Here is a 16245-nt window from a genome sequence, read left to right as displayed (position 1 = left end):
TTTCGGTACGTGTGCATTGATATTATCAATGATTTTTTTACTTATATATATAATATATTGCGGTTTTTATCCAACGCAATCATAGGTTTGAACGTAGTTTTCAATTTAGACTTGTTTATAATATATATATATATCTAACTACAAAACATTTTCATGTAAATAATTTATGTTGTAAACAAAAATATTGTTATCAGTATTCATTGAATAGACGTATTTATATCAAACAATAAGGAATGTTATTTTGCACTCTTTTATGTGCGCGTATGTATCATGTTTATAGATCGGTTACAAACCCAAAACTAATTTACATAATGGAAATCTAGGCGATAGCAATACATCGGAATGACCTGAAGGTCATCGCGATGTAAAAATTCACATTTTGTAGATTTTCCGTACTCTGTATCACATAACGCGACCGTTTATGATGTCGACTTTAACGAACATGAAATATTTGACACTGGATGTTAAGCAAACATCAATTATATTTTAAAGAATAACGTTAAGCTAAGAAAGTTGTGTAACAGTACAACATAAGAACAAACTATAAAAAACAGTTGAAAAAGGCTCAACTCATCAGATGGATACAAGTAGAAATACATATAACAAAAACACAGAGTGGACGTCGCCGGGTATACATTTTCCAGTTGATAATATATTTCCGAACTTGCATTTCCCAGCATAATTTCCGCTTGAACGAGGTTAATACTTACAAAACCAGATAGAAGGTGTTGAATGTCGCTCTCAATAAAAATTAGTTTAATATGAAACCAAGAAAGAATTCTGACTTACGACTACATGTATGTGCTATCACTTTAGTATTTTGTATATTGAACATTTAATTCTAGTATGTACAACAGAGCCAAGTAACTAGAATATAATTATACTCTGAAATTGACCATTGTTTACGATTGTAAACAAAAATGGCGGACCCGCAACATTGCATTGTAAATAACTCATAAGGGGACATTCCTGTTGGAAATTCAATTGAAAGTGCACGCCTTTATAAACGCTTTTTAGGGGGTGATACTACCATATACTTCTAGTAGGCAGTAAAAATGCTATATGTACGTTTTGTTTGGGTCTAGCCCAAGAATAAGTAAGTTCAAGTCTATCGGAAGGACATACTAATACAAAAACTTAGTACCAGTGTTATATGAACGTTATCGGAAGGACGTTCTCCTACAAAAACTTAGTATCAGAGTTAAATGAATGTATCGGAAGGACATACTCCCACAAAAATTGAGTACCAGAGTTATATGAACGTTATCGGAGGGATATTTCATACAAAAACTTCGTACTAGTGTTATATGAACGTTATCGGAAGGACATACTCCTACAAAAACTTAGTATCAGTGTTAAATGAATGTATCGGAAGGACATACTCCTACAAAAATTGAGTACCAGTGTTATATGAACGTTATCGGAAGGACATACTTGTATAAAGGTCATCACATGTATGAATTTTCGCATACCACACTTGTAAAGATCATAACATTCATGATTTCTCGTGTATCTATTGTCACTTAATCCTTCACTCAATACATGTACACCACTTTTGTAAATTTTATGAATTCTCGTGTGCCTATAAAAGTGACTTTTTTCACTAAATTATTTACCGATACAGGTAAATGTGCATGCAATTATTCATCACAAGTATGGGTTATAATGTCTTCACGATAATAACCGTCGGAACTTAAGCTTGTACCCATACGTCACATTTTAGGTCTTCTTTTATCAGTATGTGTTTTTGTATGTCTCAGACAATTACTGATTCTGCCAACTCTTTTTCAAAATATCACATCTTATTTTTCCAAGTATGGATTTTCATGTGTTTATTACGATTGCTTTTGTGACCAAATGCTTTACCACATACATCACATGTGTAAGGTTTTTCGCCAGTATGTGTTATCATGTGTGTACGACAAGAACTGCTTTGGCCAAATTCTTTTCCACAAATATAACATGCGTAAGGTTTTTCGCCAGTATGTTTTTTCATGTGTACATCATAGTTGCTCTTGGCACTAAATTCTTTACCACATTCATCACATTTGTAAGGTTTTTCACCAGTATGTGTTCTCATGTGAGTAAGACAATTATCTTTTTTGCCAAACTTTTTTTTCACAAATATCACATTGGTAAGCTTTTTCGCCAGTATGTGTTCTCATGTGAGTTAGACAATTACTTTTTCTGCGAAACTGTTTTCCACAAACATCACATCTGTAAGGTTGTTCACCAGTATGCTTTCTCATGTGAATTCGACAGGCGCTTTCTCGGTGAAACTCTTGATCACAAAAAAACACATTTAAAATGTTTTTTCCCCAGTATGAATTCTCATGTGTTCATTATAGTTGCCTTTCTGATCAAATTCCTTATCACCTACATCACATTTGTAAGGTTTTTCGCTTGTATGTGTTCTCATGTGAATTTGATAATTATTTTTTTGGCAAAATTCTCAGTTTTCCACAAATATCACATTTGTAAGGTTTTCCACCAGTATGGATTTTCTTGTGTATATTATAATTGCCTTAATGACCAAATACTTTTCCACATTTATCACATTTGTAAGGTGTTTCGCCAGTATGTTTTCTCATGTGAATTTTACAGTTACTGTTTTGGACAAATTCTTTTCCACAAATATCACATTTGTAAGGTTTTTCGCCAGTATGGATTTTCTTGTGTATATTATAATTGCCTTTGCTACTAAATTCTTTACAACATTCATCACATTTGTAAGGTTGTTTACCAGTAAGATTTTTCATTTGACGTAGACAAGAACTTTTTCGGTGAAACTCTTTGTCTGCAGTAGCCTCTTTACTGGATATAATTAAGTGTTACAGTCTGTTCACAGATGTGTTTTTATCTACAACATACAAATACCAATTTATTTAAAGATGGTAGGTAAACTATGTAATAATTACAACTATAATCATTATGTATTGTGTACATACATTTGTACTAGAAGTCTGATTTTGTTTTCATTTATCCCTGTTCAGGAGCACCTAGCTGAGAGCACCGCGTTTTTTTTTTTGTGGGATTGGTTTCCCTTGATGGACCGATGTTTATCTTGTCGTCGTTTCATAGTTTTCCAATGCTCGCCGACTCGCTTTCGACTTTATTGAGAGTGAATGTTTCTTTGTCATCATTGGTCTCTCTTTTAACAAATAAACTAGAATATTGCGGATACCTTTTTTTTTTTTTACAAAAACAGATTCTGTCATTACTTTTGTTTGGGTACCTATTTATAAAAAACTATAATTCCGACCAAAAAAAGAAAGAAAGAGTTTAAGGTACAAAACTTTGATAATGGGACGAAAAAGATAAAAAAGAAAAAAGAAAAAAAAAACAAAAAAAAAGAAAAAAAGATTATCAAAAAAGTATTAGGCCTAAGATCTTGGTACAGTTTTTTGCAGCAATTCATAATTCTGTCTGTTTTATTTCCCATTTTTCTGGTTCAGGACTTAATTATGCCAAACACTGCTGGTTTCTGTCATTTTGGTGTATAATAGAGAAATGCTGGTCTTTAAGTGACTTTGTCTGTATTATTCATACTTTTATTTTAGACAATCCCTAATATGAAACTACAAGTCAGGAATATGACAGTTCTTGTCCATTCGTTTTTGATGCGTTTTGTTATATAGACGAGTAGAAAGTGTTATCTCCCTTTAATCATAGATTGTTTCGACTATTACATAGATCTATGTTTCGACAGACACAGGCAAGTTAAAAAAGGGAAATTTATCAAATAAATAATCTTTATTCAAAACATGAAACCCTGGCGGGTTAAAATACAAACATACTAGTACAGATAAACAAAGCAAATAAAATTAACAAAATGTAACACTTCTTTTTCGTTATGATCTGAAACAATTGAAGAAGTGTTTCGCCAAAGTGAAATTAATCTGACGTACAGTGGTTGTCGTCTGTTGATGTAGCATACGCGTGTTTCTCATTTCCCGTTTTGATATAAATAAGACCGTTGGTTTTCCCGTTTGAATGGTTTTAACACTTGTAATTTTTGTGGCCCTTCATAGCTTGCTGTTGAGTGTGAGCCAAGGCTCCGTGTTGACTTGAAGGCCTTACCTTAACCTATAATGGTTTACTTATATAAATTATTACTTGGATGTCGAGTTGTCTCATTGGCACTCATACCACATCTTCCTATATCTATTAAACATATCAAAATCCAAATATAATGGCTACTTTGCTCGAGCGAGCTGAATCCTTAGTTTCTTTAAAATTTGTATGTAAGGAACCTAGTATTTTGAATTATCGATTTTTGGTTGCCAGTGACAAATATTTCATGAATGATAGCAATAAATACAACAGTGAGGTATTGTGCTTGTTATTTATATGATGAAGACACAATCTTTCCATTAGTTTAATTCAGAGGTCTGGAGCTGGCATATGTCAGTAATTGCTATAGCTTTATATATATAGTAGTCCTTTGTTAATCTATTATATTATTGCTTATATTTTCGGACGATTTTCAAAAAGAACATCGGATATTCCATGAATCTGATTCTGTTAAAAAATATGATAAACAGAATAATACATGGCAAAATCCGTATCGCATGCTGTATGAGGCTTGTATAGGGTATATTGGGATACGGGATATTTGCCATTTTAATTTTAGGGATACGGGATATTTGTCCTAAAAGTAAATGGGATATGGGATATTGATGCATTTATAAGGATATTGAATTTTTAACATGAAAAAAAAAAATAAGTTAAATTTAAAAGTTAAGTACAGAAATATTTACATCTCACTTGATAAAATTACCACAAAAAGTTTAATATTAAAGGTCATTTTAGTGCTTTGTTGATTTAAATTGAGTTAATGGTCGTTTTATTTAAAAGTCATCCAAACCCAAGCAAAAAGTATTGATCTATTTTCGATATTTATATGCTCATGTGTACTGATAATTTTAAAAGTATTTGTTTTGCTTTCCATACTTCGTTCCTTATTGTTAATTTTCCTTTTTTGGATGGTGATGTTCCTTTGGCACTATCTTACAGTGTTTGTATATCACAACACCTCCGCTATGCCCGTGTCTGTTGTAACGTTTTGGATTTTAATGAACGAAATCTATGTATTACTGGTAAATAATATTAAGTCAGGGATTTAGTTACCACAAATCACTTAAAATCTTTACTAAATTCTAGATTTGGTTTTGAAGTGGTTCTACCTGTAATTTTTTTTTATTTCAAACGGGATAGCACATCCTCATTTTTACGGAGATGTTGTTTACCGTGCCATTGGATGTTGGATGTGTAATGATTGATAATTTAGTCTCAGATGCATTACTTTTTATTAGTTGTAATTGGCTTTGAACTAGCTGTCAGTAACTGCAAGTACTCTCAGATCTGTACTTAGTGTCTTTTTGTTGATGGGATGTACAAGTACTCGGTCACATCCACTCTCTGTTTTTAATAGATGTATTTCTATTTGTATCCATCTGATGAGTTAAGCCTTTATCAACTGATTTGTATAGTTCGTTCTTATGTTGCACCACTGTCGCAGGTTAAGGGGAGGGTTGGGATCCCGCTAACATGTTTAGCCTCGCCACATTCTGTATGTATGTGCCTGCCCAAAGTCAGGAGTCATTAATTCAGTGGTTGTCGTTTGTTGCTGTGTTACATATTTGTTTTTGTTCATTTTTTTTTATACATAAATTAGGCCGTTAGTTTTCTCGTTAGAATTGTTCTACATTTGTCATTTCAGGTCTTTTTATAGCTAACTATGAGGTATGGGCTTTGCTCATTGTTGAAGGTCGTACGGTGACCTATAGTTGTTAATTTCTGTGTCACGTGGTCTCTTGTGAAGAGTTGTCTCATTGGCAATCATACCACATCTTTTTTTTTATATTATATGCTCATATGCATTGATAATTTTCTTGAAATAATCATAGATTTTTGTTAGATGTATCTATCTGATGAGTTAAGCCTTATTGTTGTCAATGTTTTCATTTGTTTTGATGCTTAATATGATTACAGGATATTTTATAGTGTTTTACCTCTTATTTTTTACGTGGCGTGGCGAGGATCTTCAGAGGTCTCCATGTTTTACAGATTGTTCTGATGTGCAACGGCTGTTTTGCCAGACAAGCTGGGCCGAGGGACGTCAGAGCACGTCCCATATCAAAAAAGTAGATATTTCGCTGTATAAACTATGTTAATAACGAATAATTACTAAATAATCAATGTAAATTAATATATTTCTTTCTATTACTGTTGTTGTGAGGAAGAAAATTAAAAAAAAGTAACAAAAATATTGGGATCTATGTAATTCATAAAGTTCAAGATCACAGAGTCAAATGTTGTGTCATTTCTTTGCAAAACAAGGGCTGTGCAAATTTTGCCTGCTGTAAAAATATTGCAACAGTTAAGTGTAATGTAGGTACATTAGCATAAAGCTTTCTTATGTTAAATTTTGAGTTATTGAACTTGCATGCTAAATATCCACTTTTTGATATGGACGTGCTCTGACGTCCCACAGTCTCAGCTTGTCTGGCAAAACAGCCGTTGGATGTCAGAGCAATCTTGGACAAGAGACAGGGTTGCGTCCTTCTGTTCTTTCCAACATAGGTTAACGTGTAGGATGAAGTTTCTTATCAATGAAAGAAGAATGCTATCAAAATTATATTTTACAGTCATATGCATCACGGTATGAACAATTAAAAAAAAAAGTCTGAAATTAGATCCCTTAAACTAAATTTATCGTTTAACATCACATAAAAGAGATTGTTATACAAGGCTCTAAAATGGAACACTTCTTCTTTTGGACACATACATTGTATATTCTTATTTAACACTAGAAGCAAGCACTAAATTTCCTTTAACACAGTTTGTTTTCCCAGAGTCAAAATTGTTGACGTTGTGATGATGAGGAAAAAAATGGGCTTGGGAATGAATTTATAATGATTTTTTGGGATATTTCAAAATAGTTTTAGGGATATGGGATATTTGTAAAAAATAATTATTGGGATATTAGGGGTAAACATTATAGGGATACAGGATATTGGGATAAAAACTTAATGGGATATGGGATATTGATACCCCCCCTAAACAAGCCTCCTGTATCACCACTTCGGCCCTCGGGACTGATATTGGTTTCTCGTGGTGATACAGCATGCGATACGGATTTTGCCATGTATTATTCTATATACATCAAAACATTAAAAGAATTTTTTTTTCACTTTCCGGTCATAATAAGGACAATACTAAAGTATACTTGATAGTTACTGACACTGCCTCTAAATATTGATTCGGAATATATGTCCGTCATTTTATTCCGTATATTACTTTGTACAATGCTTAACACAGTTATCGCCCTTGTAAATCAACCATCACCTCTCAAATCATTTTATATGGCATGCACCAATCTAAATGTAAGCGTTGGCAATCAGTGAGGCAGGACCCCGTTCTGATAGTCTCTAGCTTTACCTAGCTTTGCACACGGTCAACCAAAACAAAGAAACATAAAGAAAGATAGGATTTGAACACGGAATTTCATCATAGGTAGGTATCAAACCTATGTGGTATGGCAAACCAATGGGAAATGATAATACACCTTGGACGTTGGTATCAGGTTCGTTCGCGCCCAATACACTTTCGCACCCTACACGTTCGCACCCAAGGTCCGTTCGCACTCTACACGTTCGAGCTCAATTTTAATTCAAATTCCAGTTAAATAATTGGAAAATCATGATTTATGTTGTTATAAATTGCTTTGGTGTAAGTAAAACATTCAAGATTTTAAATGAAAAACACAAAAGATAATTGTTTTTAACAGCTTGGTCCCTTTGATCTGAAACAATAAAATAAAGCAATACACTATTATAACCAAAACATGATAAAATTTATTCATTTATTCAACACACCAAAAAAAAAACGTAGTCAGAATCTCACTTTATTTTGATACAAGTCAATGAAACAAAGTTATAGCAATACACTAACCAAAACATGATTAAGAGTTATTGAACACAAAATAAACGTAGTCAGAATCTCACTTTATTTTGAAACAAGTCAATGAAACTAAGTTATAGCAATACACTATCCAAAACATGATTAAGATTTATTCAACACAAAAAAAAATTCTGTCTCACTTTATTTTGAGACAATGACAACAAATATAAGAATGCACTTTCCAAAACTCGATTACAAAGCTATAGTTATTAAACACAAAACCACAATTAAAATTGGGCGCGAACAAGTAGGGTGCGAAAATGAAAGGGGGCGAACATGAGTGGGTGCAAACGTGAATGGGCGCGAACGGAACCAGATTCTATCGGTATTCCCGGCTGACCTGGCTGCTTGAACTTTTGACGCATACAACAATCACTTTTCCATTGTGGCGTCAGATATTTTGTTTTATGATGTCAAATTTTTACGGGAACCTGTGTGATATCCAGTAATGGCGGACAAATAGCGATAAGGTGTATTGTTCCCATATATTATAATTTTCAGGAATACGAAATTTATGTCGGTTAAAAGCACATTTCCGATTTTGGTTCTGTTGTTCATTGTGTTGTTAGGGATTTTAGTTGTGACGTTATTTAAGTTATGACGTCATATATATACAATGTAAACAAAGGAACGCTATCATCAGGTATATATTAAAACGTTTTTTCAGATCAAGAAATTATTAAAAATGAAATTGGTATTGCGTTCCTTCCTATTTTATACTAGATAAATATATATTTTACTCAAAGTTTCATACAAACGAGACCAGAAATAGGAAGAAAAATTCTGTGCAGATGCAGGAATTTAAAACAACAATTCAACAAATGTCATAAGTATAACAAACATAAACAATTCAACATATGTCATAAGTATAACAAACATGAACAATTCAACATATGTAATAAGTATAACAAACATGAACAATTCAACATTTCTGCGTATTCATTTCTCCGTTTCACCAACTTTTGACAAATCAAGTACATTGAGCAACAGCACATTGTATTGCGCAACATCAAAGAGTGTATTGCACAACAGCATGAAATCTTCAATTGAAAATAAATTCAAATCATTTAATCAATTTCACGTATTTTGACTACATTTATTCTGTGACAGAAACCTATAATGTGTCAAATATTTAATTAAAATCCAAATTCAGACCTGTATCAAGCTTGCATATTGTGTCCATTTTTGCCCAAATTGTTCAGGATTGGACCTCTGCGGTCGTATCCAGCTGCGCTCGGCGAAGCACATTTTTTACCATGGCAAGTCCAACGGTGAGAAGATGAAATATTATTGCTATGTCATTTATTATTTCAGTCCCCTTGACAAAACATAGCAAATAAATGACATCAAGTTTACATTATTTTGAAACTTTTGTCATAAAATGGTGAAATTTGTGCTCAGTTGATACAACATTTTACAACATTGATGCATCTTTGGACTCACCAGTTTTGAAAATGATGAATCCAGACAGATTTTCATGAGTCCAGGACTCATGGATTCACCTTATAGTGAGAACCCTGATGATCTAATTTTAGAGCAAAGGTCAGTTTTCTCTATAACTACAATATACATGTACAGTATGTGTATAAGTAAAAGGTGGATTATGATTGTCCATACTATACATGCTATAGATTCAGTGTAAAGGTGTTTTGTCTAGGATCAATGTAATGCTGTAAGGTGAATATGTTTGTCTTACCAAAGTCATCTAACCTGATATGATTTTCATTGATCCTTTAAAATTTATCAACATGAAGATTCTCCATAAATCATGTACATGTGGTATGACCTTTATCACAAAAACTGTCAGCATTTAATACACTTACATATATATCTGCTTTATAAGACATGAAAGCATTTGCACTCTAGTTTATATCATCATTTAACAAATATCATTATCATCAAAGGTAATCTGACAACATGGTAATTCAATATGATATTTTAGCGTTCAATCCTATATAATACATGATATATCTTACAAGTCTTTTCTGTCATTCTGTTTACATACATGTATTAACTTGAAATATTTTTTTTTCATTGAATGATCATGATTAATTAACTTCATGTTCAGCAGTTAACTTGTCTTATTTTTACAGAAGTATGGCATCAGAATCAGAAATTTTACAAACATCATCCAAACCATCTAGATCTGAGGAAAATGTTTTGTCAGATAATCAGACATCACATCACCAGAATGATGGACATCCTTATCAAAAATTGCCACATATATATGACAGGGTATCAAATTGGACAATTCAAATGGTTGAAAAATACCTGCACTTTTTCTACACTGGGGAAGGAATGGAATACAGTGGAGAATATGTACTTCAACAAGGAGGGATAAAAACAGAATTGACAACCTATCAAAAAGAGTACATGACTGATTTAGAGAGCATTCTTACATTTAATGGTTCTATGTACACTTATAAATATCGTGGTAAAACAAAAGCAAAGCCAATGCTTCAAACCATTCTGAATAAAGTTTCACCACAGAATACATCTAATTTGAAAGACAGGCCAATGTAAGGATTTCAGTTAATTTTTTTTACTTAGTTTAAATTAATGTCCATATTGTCTGTGTGCAGTTTTATTTTTGCCATTACTTGGGCCGCCATCATCGATAAACTTTCATATTTTCATCTTTTTTGATGACATGTATGAAATTAAGGGATCAATTTTAACGAAACTTTGCAGAAATAACGTATGAACATGATGAAAGGTCCTCAACCAATGATATATATTTCGTTCCAAAGGAAAAAAAATATTGCTGCCAAATATAATCTATGATTTTGATTAACCAATTGTCAAAGAATAAAACTTTTAATTATGAAAGCCTACTAAGAATGCCCTTATCTTGATCCCATTTGACAACAAAAGCATTGCCACCCTATTCATGCTTTTGGTCTATGCAATCTTTGTTTCATCTGACTTAACCTTATTCTCATGGCTCATTTTGTCCACATTGAATAACTTTTTGCCGTATCTCAGATACTAAAAACAATAGGTCGACCTTATTAGGTGTATGGAGTTATGTGAAGTTTATATGTCTCAAGGTTGGGCGGAAAATACCACCCCCGGTATTTACCAGTGGTATTTACCGGTATTTACCGCCCCGGACAATACTCCCCAAGTGGTCAATACTGGCAAATACTGGTCAATTGAAATTTTTATGGTTATTTTTACTATTAATTGAAGTAAAAACTTGATAAAAAGTCAAATATACCTAAACTTTAATCTTTATCCATGTGTCAACTTATAAAAAATAATGAATTTGATATGTTTTATTCATTTATAACACTTATTCCTACTGATTTAAAATTTAGTTATTATGAATTATGATATTGCACACTTACATGACTTAAGTAATATACAAATTTACATTTTATTTCAACATTTATAAACCAATATATTTTTTATTCAAAATGTATGATTTTACAGGTAATTAAAATTAAAGGTAAATAAAACTACAGGTAAATGAAGTTACATGGGTCTTTTTACCTATCACCTGGCATTGCTAGGTGTGAAAGTTACCTTACTGAAACAACAGCCCCCCAATAAAAGTTGACAGTACATAGGTTGAAAGTCATAAAATTGATATGAAGACTCCCTTAAACAATAAATTATTTCCTGTCTATTTAACTGTGAGACAAAAACCTTTATTTCGAAAATGGAAATTTTGAAGCAGAGACAAAAAGTTTTGATCTTACTATAATATTATTTACATATTAATCAATGTAGATCCCTGTTTGAATTTACAATAGAAATAGTAATGAAAGCATTAAAAGTGATTTGAACACTTTCTATATAAATTAAATATTAATAGTAATTATAATTGACCAAGAAGATAGTGGCTTTTATAGTAATGACCACTCAAAATTTCAATCAACCAGTATTTGCCGGTATTTCCCAGTATTTGCCAGTATTTCCCGGTATTTCCCGGTATTTACCACTGGCATGGTCAATACTAGTATTGACCGCTTTTTTGCCAACCTTGATATGTCTGTCTGGCAGGGTTAATAAATTTATCTTACCTTGACCTCATTTTCATGGATCTTTGATGATATAAAGTTTATGTGATCAATACACTACAGATCAGATGTATTTAACAACTTCCACCTGTGAAAGCATATAGGTCGAGAGTAAAAGGACAAAATTTCTAGATTGTCTCTTATGCCCATCATATGAAGTGGAATCATTGGCTATTGTTTATGCTTCAATCAAAGACATATGAGTACTGTAGGACTAATTGACATAAAGAAATAAACATTTGTGTCAAGGTTTCAGAATTTTTTTGACACAATTTCGGTCATTTTCAAGTGGCGTGAACTGAATGCCAAAATGTTTTCTAGCAATCAAATTCAATCACGAAACTGACACAACTTGTCACAAGTCAGAGCTTTTCATTTTACTTTAAACGAGTTCGACAGTTTACAGTTTAAAATTCGTGAAATTTCCTACCTGTTGACTTAAAAATGATAAAGAATGATTTGTTGTATACAATAGATTGAAGTTGAATCATTTTAATAGCCTTAAATAAGCAAAATCCTCTGGAAACAGTCATGCTACTTGCATGATTTTCTTAACCGGAATTTCAAGTTGATTATAAAATACAAATGAATTCCGGATTCATGATACGGATTACTTTGTTTAACAAAATGGTTAAAATAAACACATTTTAATATTCCTCTTCTTACATGTGTGTTTTAAGAGTGAACTCTAGTTATTGGCGTGAAATTACCCAGTAATTACGCTCATGTAGTATTTTTTAATACTTGTAAAAGAATGGGACATTTATTTACACGCATGCGTATTACGTAATGTATCCAAAAATTTCGACAGACTTTACAAAAATTCTGCTTTTATTATATTTCAAATCTTAATTTTTTGTATGCATTTAATAAAATATTATGAAGTAGAAAAGTATTCTTCATAAGCTTAAGTGATTAAGTAATTTGTCTTAATTCATTGCTTAAAATGTTCACCTGTGGCTAGTTATCTGAATGCAACACAGGTAACACCTATTATCGATGATTAACTTTATATCATAAACAGTAATTAGCTATGTCCTAGGGATTATTATTCAATACTAAGTGTCATGTTTATGACCGGAAAACATTACAATTAGGAGCTATAGTGATTGTTATTAAACCAAAAGTTTAAAAGTTAAGACAATAACACAAAATGACTGTAATTGTTTCTGTAAAAAATATATTTTGTCCTAAATCCCAATTTGCCATTTCGGTCTTAGAGCTTCAATTATCAGACAAGAGCGGCAAATATGACCGTTTCCGGACCCTTGATTTGTGTATAATATTGCTATAAAAAAGAATATAAAGTATAATTTTATTTCATTTTGGGGCTGCCCCAATGAACCAGTGGAAATAGCAAAATCAACACAAGCTGTTTACTTGTTTGTGTTTATTTAAGAATTGAATGCTTCTTTTTGTAATTTTGTTGGATTGTAAAAACGTCGACTGAAATGTGTGTGTACAGTAACCCTTTTAAAGACTTTCAACATAATTCAACATGTTCAATCATGTTTCAGCTTGTACACCATGATACACTCTTGTTAATGATTTGTCATTAAAATGTTTACTCATGTTGATATGTACTAGCATGACTAGTATATACAGTGATATATGGAATGATTGTACATGTCCATTAGACACGTTTTGTTTTATCTTGACCTCATTTAACATGCATATAAATGTTTTAGTAGACATGTTAGATGATAGATAATTTTAAGAATATTTTTAACCTGTAGTACTAGCTAAAACTTAATCTTAAAGACTTTCAACATAAAATTCAATCATGAATTCATCAGTAAACATGGTAAAGCAGACATTTCAGACATTTTAGCTTGCACACTCTTGTTAATTTTTTTTCTCAAAAATTTGTAAGAAAGAATCTGCCTGTGTTGAATTCTACATCTTATAATGTAATAATGTATGTGTAATATGATACTCATAACAGAAATACACACATTCAATATATATAATAAAAACTATAACACATATTTCCATACGTTTCGGCCATTACGGCCTTCTTTATTGGAATAAATTTCAACATAAAAACAACAATTACACCACTTGGTAACTTGACGTTACAATAGCCTTTATGGCGTTTTTATCTGCCACACTTTTTCTTTTTGTAAAAATTTCACTTTGTTCATGAATACATAGTATTAAGTCCATCCGGTTTTAAATTGAATTCTTAAAATTATATAGAATAATATATATATATGAGGCTTCACAAAATAGCGCTATATAGAGGCTTCAAGGTAATGATTGGATTTTACATGCATTCATATGCTTATGGAGTTTATTTTTGTTTTTTTCAGTTATAGATATTTGCATAATGTAGCAGTGTTTGTAAAATATATGATAAAGTATGTTGACAAAGTGCAAGAAACTGAATGGTTTAATAACAAGATACCTGAAGGATTTTACACAGAACTAGTGGGCAGATTTGCTGAAATGTGTTTATTAATAACTAAGTAAGTGCAAATGCAATTTAGTTTTCTATTAATCTCTGGCTATTGCAGTAAGAAAAAAAGAGGCTTAAATTGAATTGTTGTACTTTATAACTGAAATTAATTTTATAGAATAATATAGATTACATACATTTTCTATCATTGAGGACAATGTTCACTGTTGAAACAGACATGTATTGTAAAATCCATTAAACAGCATAAAGCATGCAAAGAAAAAATTATCCCAATTTGTATATACAATGTATCTTTGTTTTAATTTAGCCATATTTTCATCAGGGCTGTGGGAAGAAGAAATGACACTGTCAATGAAGTCGTCTATAATGTTGCTCACTAAAATAACCAAGTTGTTGCCTTTTCTTCTAGGGATCAATAATACATGTATGTCTTTCTTAGCTCTGTGCTTCAGAATGTCTGTCTGTTGTAAGATATTTCAATAGGCTATACCACTTAGGCACTAATGGTGATTTCTTTCTTTTTAATCTATCATCTTGCATTCTGGAAAAGAAAATTTTATAAACTGGTCTCATTTGTTTACTAGGGATACAAAGATTTGAGCAAAAGTAAGGCCATTTAAAAAATCAAACAAAGACCAAGATCAGCTATTTACTTTAATTTTTGTTAACAAAAGTAGGTTTTTGAACGCTGAAGTTGACGTCAAATGGATTCGATTTTTGATTGTTTTTTTTGTGTAATAACGCAAATAGGCAGCTTATCTGGAGCTCTGATCTAGGCCATTGCTAGTGACATGAGTATGCATTCTTGCAAAATTATTTTACATAGACCTAACAGAAAACGAAAAAAATAGTATTTTTGCTCTTTATTATATGTTCATTAAAGGAACTGAAATGACATAAAACATATGGCCGAAAGGCCAAGTCAGCTTTCCTCATCACTTGGCATCAGCTGTTTTCGTCTGTTAACATATATGCTGAATCTAACCATGTATTAAGATTTGGGATTTTGGGGCCCATTATCAAATTGGTCCACATTAGGGTCCAAAGTGTCCAAAATTAAACTTTGTTTGAAATCATCAAAAATTGAATTCTTGGGGTTCTTTGATATGCTGAATCTAACCATGTTTTTATATTTTGGATATTGGACCATAATGGGTAAATATCCAATTTCAAATTTTTAAGTTCTTAGCCCATATTCATTCTGTGTCAGAAACCTATGCTATATATATGTTAAATATTTAATCACAATCCAAATTTAGAGCTGTATTGCACAATTAACATGATTAATAGAAATTGTAAGTAGAATCATATTTAAAAATAGATGTATATACAGCATCCAATTCTAATTTTAGAGAAGAAATTATGTATAAATATAGTTTGAAATTTACTGTTCATTATTAATTAGATATTTTGGAAAATAATTAAAGGTAAGTTTTATAATTTTTTTAAAGACATTGTATTAATGATGACATTTTGGAAATTGTTTTTTGCATTATTTTTGTGAAGATAATATCTCTTAATTTTATAAAGAACTTTGTGGTAGGTTTGTTATTCTGTATAAATTAATTTTCAGAATGCTATGTTGCCATAGAAGTTAAGTACAGGTTCCAGCCCCGGTCAGGGAGGAAGTAAAGAATAAAATCTACTCTAACATTGTTATTGACCTTTTGACCAATGCTTTAAAATTTTGATATGTTGTATTTAAATAAAGTTCCATATTAAAAGTTTTCATTTTAATTGATTGATTGTTGCTTCCTTAACCTCTAGTGGCAATTATTTCATGCATATAAAGGACAAAAACAAAATAATAATTATTACAAGAGGTAGGTTTGGCAA

At 31.6% G+C, this 16245-nt stretch overlaps 1 protein-coding gene across 4 annotated transcripts in view; it reads left to right on the top strand.

The window, feature by feature from the left end:
- Positions 1-7322: 7322 nt before the first annotated feature.
- Positions 7323-16245, top strand: part of LOC143085270 (uncharacterized) — a 49942-nt gene continuing 41019 nt past the window's right edge. For 3 of the 4 annotated variants that reach the window (XR_012981291.1, XM_076261536.1, XM_076261527.1), the window contains exons 1-3: positions 7323-7518; positions 10059-10484; positions 14303-14458. Coding sequence is in view for 3 of the 4 variants with exons in the window: in XM_076261536.1 (XP_076117651.1) it covers positions 10063-10484; positions 14303-14458 (578 nt within the window). In the remaining variant the exon portion in view is untranslated. Of the gene's footprint in view, positions 7523-10058; positions 10485-14302; positions 14459-16245 lie in introns of all 4 variants that reach the window. The other variant, XM_076261545.1, reaches the window with a different exon arrangement.

This window comes from Mytilus galloprovincialis, chromosome 1, assembly GCF_965363235.1.
Source record: "Mytilus galloprovincialis chromosome 1, xbMytGall1.hap1.1, whole genome shotgun sequence".
NCBI classification, from domain to species: domain Eukaryota; kingdom Metazoa; phylum Mollusca; class Bivalvia; order Mytilida; family Mytilidae; genus Mytilus; species Mytilus galloprovincialis.
Note: the sequence above shows the minus strand (reverse complement) of the source record. Positions and strands in the feature narration are given on the sequence as shown.